Here is a 12,144-nt window from a genome sequence, read left to right as displayed (position 1 = left end):
TTTGCAGAAGAAATTAGGTCTTTTTTTTTAAGAAATCCACTCACCTCTTCTTGAGACCTAGGATGACGATGAAGCCGTCCATTTTCTCGTGGATTATTTCGTGCATTTATTATTTGATGTTCGCCAGCATGATGTACTTGAGTGATATGCCTGTCCAATAAGAATTCAACGGCAAAACCTTCTCTACAAATAGGACATCTATAAAGACTAGTAGAATGGCTTGCCAAATGAAGCTGTAATTCGAGTTCAGAACCACAGTAGATACCACAAAAGACACATCTAGGTCCAGAATTGACAGTCATTCCTGGGGTAGAAGCTGGACTCCTGGCAATCGGGCTATTGTTCGCCATCGCCGGCGGCGCATGAATGTTTCTAACATGATTGGCCATCTCGCTTTCGCTTCTGAAGAAACTTCGACCTTCGCCAGGTGCATTTCCAGGTGAATTTTCATTATTTGGTGCCGTACAAGCATTACACCTGTATATTCTACATTCTTGGCTATGTTTAACAGCAAAATGTACTTGAATCGCTACTCTAGAATCGAAGGTGTCTCTACAGAGTGCACATCTGTAAAGATGATGAGCATGACTATCCAAAAGGTGCCTTTGAAGTAGATCAGGATGTGGATATAACTTCTTACAAGCGGAACAAGCATATTCCTTACTAATTTGGCCCAAATAATGTTTCGTTAAATGTGCCAACATGTCTTCTCTATTTTGAAAACTCGTTTCACACTTTGGACAGAGATATCTTGCAGCTTCGTTTCGATGATCGGCTTGCAAATGTCTGGCAAGATGTTCCCGGAAAGATTCGAAATCCTTCAAAGCTGCACCGCATTGGCCGCAAAGTAGCGTACTAGACGTGTAATTACTTTCACACGATTTAATGTGTTTACTTGTGAGATCAGCCGGTTCTAACATAGGTTGTTGTTCTCTATTTTTTTGTAATCTCATACCTTTCGTATCGTAGACTCCATTTAATTTAGGATCTATGTATTCTTGAGGATTTTGCGGAGCTACTCGACGATTTTCGCAATGTTGAAGAACGTAATGCTCGGCGTAAGCTGCTGCAGAGTTACATGGGATACCGCATAGAGGGCACATTATCAAGGACGTACCAAAGGCATCAGTTCTATGTATAGAAATCAGATGGTCTCTCAATGTGGCTAAACTCGAAAATTTCATAGTACATTGATAACAAGTAAAAGTATTTTTATAATCCTTTTCCATCGATCTTTCCTCGTACTTTTTCTCTTGATCCTTCGAAATGCCATCGGATCGATCCAATAGCTTATCACGAGAACAATCAACGACCGAATCGGTAGTTCTACTCGGAGACGGTGCTACGACAAGATTTTCTCCGCTTAGAATCGCTTGGTGCATCGTGTGGACATGCATTTGTAGTTGTTGCATACAACTGAACGAATCTCTGGTGCAATACATGCAAGCTAATTTCAAAGGGGAATTTAGTATCGGCGTTGTCGAGGCACTACAAGAAGTTCCTAGTGGTGCCTTCAAAGTATTTTTCGGATTTAAACTTAAGTTTAACGAAGGCGAAGGCGAACTTGGTACAGGTGGAGAGGACGTACTGTGAGAAGAGACGCTCCTTCTACCATAATCCGAATCTTGAAGCTTGTTACTATTGTTACTTGTTCCTTGGTGATGTTTCTTATGCGATTGCATGTGAGAAGTCAATGCTGCCGCCGTATTGTATCCCCTCGAACATGCCGTACACTGGTACGGCTTTTGCGTATCGTGAGTTTTCATATGTATTTTCAAATGATCACTACGGCAAAATATATCGAATAAAATTATTAATGCATTTATAGATATTAATACTAGAATTTGACAATTATTATTCTTTCTAAATGGAGAAGATGAAATCGTAGAGAGATTTAAATGTAGGTCAGAATTATTCAATGAGATTTTTATTCGAATCGAGATAGGGAAATTTTGTTTTCAAAGAAAAGAATTTATCCTCTAAATCTTCCCAATAAAGAGAGCTGTCGCTCTCTCTCTCTCTCTCTCTTTCTCTCTCTCTCTTTCTCTCTCTCTCTCTCTCTCTCTCTCTTTCACATCGCATAACTGCCATAGTTATATCCGTTACCACAAGGAAAGGAATATTATTCAGGAAATCGAATTTCCTGTTAAACGTAGCAAGTCACTAGGATCAAATTAATCGACGTCAAGACTTATCAACGAGTGTATCCTGTGCGCGATCTGAAATATCCTTGAAATTGTAAATTAATGATATGGGTACTATAAAAATCCTATTTTAAAAGGTCCACCTACGGGCAAGTGTTCGTCTTCTTTTTCTTCTCTCTCTCTCTCTCTCTATTCTGTAGTCTCTCGAAAAAATTAAACAAACGTTCAGTGAAGTTTTTTATAAAAAGAGAACGGATATTCGTTTTCTGTTAATTGATAAACGTCGTGAGTAAGCTTGAAAATATCTTTTCATTAGCTAATAAAGTGAATCTTGATATACGAAAGTATCAAGATATAGGGTTAGATAGATATAGCTATCCATATAGACTCACATATGCTCAGATTTTTTCGTAGCTGCTAAAAGAGGTGACAGGTCAGCAATTTTCGAGAGAATAAACCACCAGTAATATGAATAATTCATCATTGTGGAGAGATGGAAAACTAAATCCGTATAAGGTGAGGTCACCCGTTGGTCCAACCGGTCAGTGTCTCGATTCTCTTCGGAACGAAGACAGACGGCAAATTTACTCTTGCACTTTACGTCTGAATAATTCATCGACTTGGATTATCGCTGGAGCTACTCTTTGCTGTTCTATTATCGGATGTATCGTTTTTTCCGCTCGGGGAAGAGAAAAAGAAAAAAAAAACAAAAAGAAAACAAAACAAAAAATAAGAAAAAATAGATGACGCGCGCTGATTTTCTTTCCGTATATCGATTTTTCTCATGCGTTTAGACTATATAAACATTATAAAAGATCAGGTATATATTAAGATAATTATTAATGTAATAATATGCGTTGGTTTTCTCTTATTTGAAATTCATGATGTCAAAAAGATACGATGTATATGTATCATTTGTGTATAGATTAGCGATAGACTTTAGAAAAAAAGGCAAGATGTATAGAATAATTCATAGATCATAATTGTTTTTGTATGTACGTATAGATACTTTCTAAACATTTCTTTGGATAGTTTTAAAATATTTAATGTTCTCTGATCTACGTTCGTTCATTTTGATTCATTATAAAAGAAAAATGAAGAATGATACCATCGATCACAGGGTCAAAATCGTGATCGTGACTTATCAGTGAAGCCTGAGAACTACGCAGTAATCGAAGAACTTTCTTTGGTATAGCCGCATTCCTAACTGACAAAAAGGTAATTCCTGATTCGAGACAGTTTCTTGAGAATTCCTTTAAGTATATACGTAAAAAGTATCAAAGTTTATCGATAAGAAATTAAATCGTAAGATCCTAGATATTTTTTTGAATAAATAATTTTAGAAATGTGCGAGAGATTGATATGATCTTAAAAGTGACAATATCGATCGTATTCTAAGATCTCCTATGGAGTTGGTTTCACATGAGAACCACGGAGATTTTCACCCTTTTGTTGGCTCACCCAAGCCGTCTGCTAAAGAGAGGTGGGAGGACGAATAGAGACATGCCCTAAAGATCTTGCGACTCCGATCGTAATAACGACTGACAGGTTACAGTAAGTCGTTGTTAAAACTTTTTTGAACGAATCAATTCAACCGATCCGAGATTTTTCATTTGATTTGGAGCTAATGACACGTATCATCTTATAAGTATATCTTAAATCTGTATTTATCTGTAAATTACATATACTCGAGGTAGATATATTCAAATTTTGCGATATAAGAAATATTTTGAAAAACGTTCGAGTCTAGCGACGTTAGATAACAATAATTGAGAAAATATAATATATATATTAACGATCGAAACTATTCTTTTAAAAAGTTGTAAACAAAACGAAAACCATTGGAAGAAAGAAAGAAAAGTCTCGAAAGCGACTTAAGAGTCGTTGTAAAAGAGGACGGTCAGCAACGAGGCACTTGACTAATGTTCTACCTGTTGTCCTGCAACACCTATGCACCTACCTGTCCTCTCTCCTGTGAAGAAAGAAAAAGAGAGAGAGAGGATCGTCTCGCGTGTCTCTTCGCACGCACTGATATTTGTAAGCATATAGAAGAAAAAGAAGAGAAAGAGACAGAAGGTTTGCTTCGAGAAAGGAGGGAGGGAGGGGGAGAGAGAGAGAGAGAGAGAGAGAGAGAGAGAGAGAAAGAGAGAAACTTTTCTCTTTATCTCTCTTATTCGTTTGCTTGGTCAGCTTAGCATTTCAATACGAGAGAGAAGACGACTCAATGCTGCATTCGAGTTGGGAATAAGACTGCATGTGTAGAGAGAGAGAGAAAGAGAGAAAGAGAAACAGAGAGAGAGAGAGAGAGAGAGAGAGAGAGAGAGAGAGAGACAGAGAGACAGAGAGAGAGAAATAAAAGAAAGAGAGAGACAGCGAGAGAGAGAGAGAGAGAGAAAGAGAGAGACAGAGATATTGAAATAGGAAAGAGAAAGAACTATGTAAGAGAGTAAGCTTGACTAATGCCACCCGTCTTGTCTCACTCCTACCTCACTCCTACCTCACTCCTACAATCATTATTCATTTGTCACCCGCTGGATCGGTCCCCTGCTATCACTTGGGGACCTCAGGCCTCGTACCAACGTTTCTTCTAACTTCATCGTCTAAGTTTTCTTAAAGTTTTTCGAGAGTATCAAGATATGCAATATGTTTGAAATACAATAGGAGGAACCAATTGTTTTTGTCTAAAAGTTAGTAACATTTTGCGTTTATGTTAGTAACGTGTTTCTGCACCGTTAATACTGGAGTAACGAAATAATATCAAATTGTGCGTCAAACTCAGTAAAAAGAAATGTAACGATCTCATAGAATTCATTGGATCTCATACGTACCTCCTGGAAAAGGCTGCTTCACAATGTGAACAGCGATATCTCCTGTCCCCCGTGTGCAGCTTCACGTGACGATCTCTGCTCCGCTTATGCTTGAACAATCTCGAACACCAACTACATCTGTACGGCATTTGATCACCATGGCTCTGCAATTAGAAAAGTCATAGGAAACTATAACGATCATAGAGCTATCTTTATCTCATTATACTTAATCTCGTATTATAATATCATGTCTTTTCTCCATTGGGATAACACCAATAATAACATTCGTTAACAAGATTCCTCCTTATCATGTTTCCGATTTTCAATCGTTTTCTATTAGATATCCATCGAAATTGGATTAGTTTCATTGTTGAATCCGTTATAGATAAATTATTTCTTCTTTCTTTTTCTTTTCTCTTTTAGATCGAGAAAGATCGATAGATCTCTACGAAAGAGAAGAAAGAAAATTTCCTCTTTTCCTTTTTTGATAGTATTCACGATGAATCTTTATAAAAATCCTATCAACAAAAGCCTTTATGCTATAGGAAGAATAAAAAACATATTGTTAAGATCTGTATAAAATCGATTTTGCCAATGGATCGCTTTTTTTCTATTCTCAATCCGGAAAGAGATCTTTTTTCGTTGGGCGTAAAATCGGCTCGGTTCGTCCTCGCCATCGAAGGAGGTCTTTCTCTCTCTCTCTCTTTCTCTCTCTCTCTCTCTCTCTTTCTCTTTCTTTCTCTCTCTCTCTCTCTTCCTCTTTCTCTCTCTACTCGCTATCGTTTCACCCTTCGCCGAGAGATTGTCTCTTCAAAGGAGCCGACGATCTCTTGCTCGAAAGTCGAGCGGTTGTCCTCTACGTGCCGAGTTTACCTCTGCCTTGTTCGTGAGCAGACCAGTGAATGAGTGAGAGAGAGGAGAGAGAGACAAACACTTGATAATCTCTGTCTCTTTCTTGAGCAAGGGAGAAAGTAACAACGAAAAGGAGAAAAGTAAACCACCCGTGTGGGAGCATATCGGTAATACCGATCTGGTTGGGTGACATGACTTCGGACCAACCAGTACACGTTTTTTTTTTATTTTTTTTTCTTTATAAAGTTCACGGATCTTCCTTTTTATCATCATTCGGAAAGATCCAAAAGTCGATTGGACACACGCTTGATGTAATCGACTTTTCAGAAAATCTTCTATACTCTTGTCAGAGTTCATTTCATGCATATATGTCGTACCATCTTTTCTGACGACTCGAGAGCGAGAGCGAGAGCGAGAGCGAGAGAGAGAGAGAGAGAGAGAGAGAGAGAGAGAGAGAGAGAGGAGTGGAGAGGGGAGAGAGAGGAGAGGGGAGAGAGAGAGAAGAGAGATACCACACCTGGACAAGGAACCAGGAGGAAGAACTTGACCGGTACAACCTGTTATGAGACACGATACAGATTTTGACCTAAAGATGACCCTCTACTCGGACGCGGAAGAACGAGCTAATGTCTCCGTCATGCAAAATAGAAGAGTACAAAGTGGACACGTGTCATGTCCATTTTCTTTTTTGGATACTAAATAAATAATGTTTCTTCTCTCTCCTTTCTTTCGTTTTGCCAATTATTTGTTGGTATTTCGTTTGAACCTTCTTCTTACCTGTTCATGTTTTTTGAGGTAACTCAATCGTGGGAAAGTCCTATCACAGAATTGGCAAGGATAAGGAGCAGTTGGATTGTTACCGTCGGTACCAATTCCAACTTCACCGTCGATTTCTGGCTCTGACGGAAAGCTCGCAGAAGTTGGCGTCGCACAAGAAGATGGTGTTTCTCCTCCTCTTCGAGAAGTTGGTCCGCCATCTTCGCTATGCCAAGAAGAACTTCCAGTACCCAAAGCCTCTGAGAATCGAAAAATGATTTTATTAAAAATTCAGAAAAGTTTGTAGAGGTCGATTTTTCATCTGTTTAAACGTGTCCACCAAATTTGCAATAACTCTTAAGAACTGATCCCATTTTTTCAGAACAGGTTTACGATTGTCATAAGAAAGACCAGTTTCATCAACGACCTTACGAACTCAAGACGTATATATTCGAGCTGCCTTACCTTGCCTTTATACGTCCCTTTATATTGTTTTCGTAACGAGCTCTCGGTGAAACTTGTACCATTAACTCAAGCCTTGCTAAGAAAGACTATCCTCTAAGATCCTGCGGTTCTTGCGAGTCAAAGAAAGGTCTATACGTTTGCGTTTGTCGGATCTAGCTACTGTATATGTATATATCTATCTATCTATCTAATACGTGGATTGAATTTATTCTAATTTTTTTCCTAGAATAATGTTGTTGAATTGATCTCAGCATACTTACATGACGTTACATTACATTTTCTCTCTCTTCTTTGCTCACTCTAATTGAATAACTCTAAGATATTGGAGAGCGAGAAAGAGAGGGAGAGAGAGAGAAAGAGAGAGGAGAGAGAGAGAGAAAGATAGAGAATACTAGGATCCTAGATTTCGCGTAGGAGAAATTCGTCGCACTATTTTACGACGAAGCCATCTTGGATTCGGATCGCTTATAATTATCATCAATGAGAGACTCCCACCGTCGACTATGACGACGGCGAGGACGAGGACAATGTATATGTACACGGTTCTCTGTAAACGATGGAAATGACTTGGCTAGTTGGTCGTTTCCTCATTTGCCGGGACACCCACGAGTCGATTTAAGAGATTTTGCGGAATCCAGTCTCCATCGTGTCGTGGCACGAGCGAGTATCTAATGAGTGTATGTAATAGCTCGAGAAGACATGAGCCACCCAAACGGTGGAGAAGAAAAGGGAAGAAGATCCGGACTGTCTCTCTCTTTCTCTCTTCTTACGAGCAAATGGCTCTCATCCGCCCACCCACGCTATTAATCTATCCTACTTTTCGCTTCTTCTTCTCTTAGGCGCCACTTTGTCTAATACTTGCTAATTTGATTCTCAGATGGTTAACCATGAGAGATCATTTTCTCAGCAACTTGATCCAGTTGCCACTAGAATCGTTTAACACGTCCACTGTCATGTCAATTTTAAATTGACTATGTCAATCAATAGGAAAAAAAGTTCTTATTGAAAAGCGAAAATAAATGAATTCCTCGAAATATGATAAAAACAAAGAAATATGATAAAATGTTTTGAACATATATTGAACTTAACAATCGATCATGGCTCGTGATATCGTAGATTGTGCAACGAATTGTCTTTCGAATAGGCGGTCCCCTCGTTGGTCCGAGGCACTCGCCCAATTGGCATCCCGTGTCTGAGTCACGCACAGACATCGGGAACGGATCTGGAAATAAATATAAACCGAGCTAAAGGAACGCGAGGTACGTGCACCCAGGTGGCGATTTCCCATTCCACTACGTGATGCCAGAAGATTAGATGGAGCAATGATCAACGAAGAAAGATGAAGAAAGATATGAGAGAAAAGAGAAAGAACAAAAAGGGATCGTAACAGAGACAGGGGAGAAGGAGATGTACACCGTTAGGATCTCTCTATCTTATTCTTCTCCTCCTCCTCCTTCTTCTACTTCTTCTTCTTTCTCGATGCTTTCAAGAGGTTTTATTTAGCGAGCGATTCTATCCAATCAGCGCTGATGTGTCATCGACGCGAAAATAGGCGCACTTAACACTGGCAGCTCTTTTCTGCCGATCTGCCGATGCCAGCCGTATTGCGTTGTATGTTCCATGTACTTGAGATTTTCTCTCTCTCTCTCTCTCTCTCTCTCTCTCTCTCTTTCTTCCTCACATTTTACTGAGAGTACTATATTATATGTATACACATATACTATATATTGTGCTGTCACCTCATGCCTCTGCTATTTATAAGACATTTCGACGGCTCTTATTAATAGGGCCACGACTTAACGCCTTCGTTAATTGTGACTTATGTACGCGAAACAAACTACAAAGTGGTTAGCTCAGATTTTGTACACAACAGTGGCGTAGATATTACCACAATGGTATTTGAAAAATAAAGCTTTGTTTAAAAGAATGTATTGAAATTGTCGTAGGTATATTTGTAATGTAGAATATATTGCGAAAATTATTAAGTCTTTCTCTTTCTCTCTCTCTCTCTCTCTCTCTCATCATCTCCTTCTCCCCCGAAAGCTATTAAAAGTTCATTGTCAATGATTCTCGAATGGCCACTGACACAGAGTAGTAACGACGAATTATAGTACATTTAATGACCGTTTGCTCGTGTGGCTACCAACGACGAAAGCTATTTATAGGTGCCTCAATCGAATTTATACTTGATGCGAATTTAATTAATTGTGACTTATGCGAATCTATTAACGCATGCGCAAGAGATTGAAGAAGTAACTTTACGATCCTCGTTACGCGTAATTTCCATTAACGTTAACGATCTTTGCGTATCTATATATCTTATTCGAATATATCGGAATAGTAAATCATTGTGGTTTTTCTTTTCGATTATATACATCGTTTCTTGCAATGTCATCGATTAGAACGAGAACTTCTTTACTTTAGGAAAGTTAGAAGTGAAAGTGAGACCGATCCATTCGATAAAACGTTGAATGCATCTTAACGGAAAAGATGAATTTTGGAGATTAAATAGAAATATTCATTTTGTTCATAATTTTCTTTAATGCGTCCAAAGTTACCCTCTATAATGTAAAATAAAATATTATGCAACGTCAAAAATTAGAAAATATTCGTTATATGTATAAAAATATGAAATAAGTAATCAAATAAATTTGATATATTGAATTTTTTTGCTGTTAGATAAAATTCAAGATTAAGCTTTTTTCTTATTTTTTGTTGTTGTTTTTTTTTATTAATATGAATAGGTAGGCATATAATTATCATTGTCAAACCTTTGGATTTGTGAGGTTCCTCCTGCGAAGGTTCCTTATGTGCCTGGATCTTCCCAATAAGTAATTCCAACCTCGAACTATTGCCCTTGAACAGCATCTTGAGGGTTTTAAATTTGATCGTTCGATCGTTTATCACGATTCACTATTCCACATAGGTTTACCAATTGGTAACAGAGAGATAAAAAGAGAAAGAAAGATATGATCCGGACAAAGTTAAGAGGTCATCACTATGAAGATGAGCTTCTAAAGCACGTGGAAATTCGAAGCTTCCGCATCACAAGATCGTATTACACAAAGAGACGCATTGACAGACGTCTGCGTTTAGATCGGTATTGTCTTTGTTACCAAATGATAATAAATAAAAAAAAAAATATGTTTATATTTCAGGTCCAACGTATCGTTCGATACAGTACTTTCCTCTTTTTTTTTCTTTTCCTAACCTTGCATAGGAATCACTCAAAGTTTCAAAATTCTACTTCAATTTCACAATATAGGATATATTACGTTAATCTTGATCCATCAAACTATACAGAGATCTAGGAAACAGTCATTTACATGATTTTTCACAGTGATATCTTTTATCAATTCCTTCGGCCACTTGATAAATTCGTTTTTACAAATCCACTTCCAATTTCTAAAGATAAATGTATTAACCGCTACTAATAGAAATATGTACTTTTACTTCTCTAAATCATAACAGATCGAGATCATGTTATGACGAAAGGTCAAAAGGATGAACTCGTTTGAATTAATTCATTCGGATCTATAACGATCTCTTATTTCCTTCTAATCATTTTCAATTGATTTCTTTCGATATAATTAATAAGATTTACACTTAGTAGTTAGATCATAATGTGATCTATCGAAGATTTTTCTTTCTTTTTTTCAAAATTTGAAATCTTCGATGTTTCGAAAATCCTATAATATCGATCGATCTCCCAAGGATTTGTGGAAAACTTTCGAGACGATCTTTTCGACGAGACTGGTATATGCCACACTGACGAGTATCACTAACGCGTGCCACGAAGAAGAACGGCGACTATTATCGCGCGAGTCGGCGATGCGAGCGACACGGCAAGTATATGAGAACGAGAGAGAGAAAGAGAGAGAGAAGGAGAAGGGAGCTGAAAAGCCGCTTGAGAGACATCAGGGAGTCCCCTGGGAAACCAGCAACCGTATTGGACGGGAGGCGGGCTCTCACATACTAACGAGTACACCCACCTTCTGGGTTGCTTCTCTCTACCACTGCCACCTATTTAACCTTTGATGAAAAGTTTCAACGATTAATACGTATCTATTCTGTATTTATGTCAAACAGTCATTTGTTTTATACGTTTACTATCGTAATAATTTTATTTTGGGATTTATTGTTAAATTTTGTGTTATCGTTATTATTGAAATATGATAATAAATGTGTCGAAAATATTAGATATATATAATTCGATTTTTTATTGAAGATTTTTGATAAATATCCAAGTACTTTTTACTTCTAGTCCCACAAATGGAATCGCTCAATTGGCCCGACTTTGACGTGGCATTAGCACGCTGGAGTCTCTTCGGTAACCGAAACTAAGTTGACAAAGGAAACGAACGTCCTTTTTCTATGGAATTGTTGAACCACGGCGAAATACCGTTAGCGATGACCCTTTGTCGACAGCGAACATAATTTCCTAGCATAAAAAATACCACAAAAAATACCATGATTATCAACTCGATATAGTCAGTTTAAGATGATCAAAATCGGTTTATTTTGCAATCAAGAAAATATATAACATCGTAGATTTTTACACATTCCCTTTTAAAGACTTCAACAGCGGGAATTTCAACGAGCATCTAGCATTCTCGCAGGAGTCGTAATTTATCTCGCGAATATAATGTGTTTAAGAGTATAAAAAAGAGGGAGAGAGAGAGAACGCTATGAAAAAAGGCAAAATCCAAAGTGGACCCCCTGTCATTCCTGTGAAATCGTGCGGAATGGATTCTCACACACGGTTGGAGTTCTGTACCACCTTATGAGAGAGCACAGAGAAATTTGAATTTGCCGTATGACTCCCCATAGAGTATGATAGAACCCCATAGGTATGTCTCTGACCCGTGCCAAGGCGCTGCTGTTGACGTTGAGCCCACCCATTGTGATTATTTATCTTATTGCAATCGTTAACTTTAGGTGGTCTTATTTTTTTTCTTTTAGATCATTGAATTAAACTTTTCCCCACTTTTTGACTATTATTTTTATTTTGTTAGAAATATACGTTAATTACATGTATATTTTTAATTCATTTTTAATAGAAATATTTATGTGCGGGTGTGAGAAAAAGAAAAAGAGAGAGAGAGAGAGAGAGAGAGAGA

At 37.9% G+C, this 12,144-nt stretch overlaps 1 protein-coding gene across 4 annotated transcripts in view; it reads right to left on the bottom strand.

Moving 5' to 3' along the window:
• LOC124428669 (zinc finger protein 423 homolog) overlaps positions 1 to 12,144 on the bottom strand; it is a 51,885-nt gene that overhangs the window by 2,923 nt on the left and 36,818 nt on the right. For 3 of the 4 annotated variants that reach the window (XM_046973007.1, XM_046973009.1, XM_046973010.1), the window contains exons 5-7: positions 6,581 to 6,819; positions 4,973 to 5,115; positions 45 to 1,785 (exon numbers count right to left, since the gene is read on the bottom strand). In XM_046973007.1, coding sequence (XP_046828963.1) covers positions 45 to 1,785; positions 4,973 to 5,115; positions 6,581 to 6,819 — 2,123 coding nt within the window. Of the gene's footprint in view, positions 1 to 44; positions 1,786 to 4,972; positions 5,116 to 6,580; positions 6,820 to 9,795; positions 10,843 to 12,144 lie in introns of those variants that run through there. The other variant, XM_046973008.1, reaches the window with a different exon arrangement.

The sequence above is a fragment of the Vespa crabro genome, chromosome 13, assembly GCF_910589235.1.
Source record: "Vespa crabro chromosome 13, iyVesCrab1.2, whole genome shotgun sequence".
Lineage (NCBI taxonomy): Eukaryota > Metazoa > Arthropoda > Insecta > Hymenoptera > Vespidae > Vespa > Vespa crabro.
Note: the sequence above shows the minus strand (reverse complement) of the source record. Positions and strands in the feature narration are given on the sequence as shown.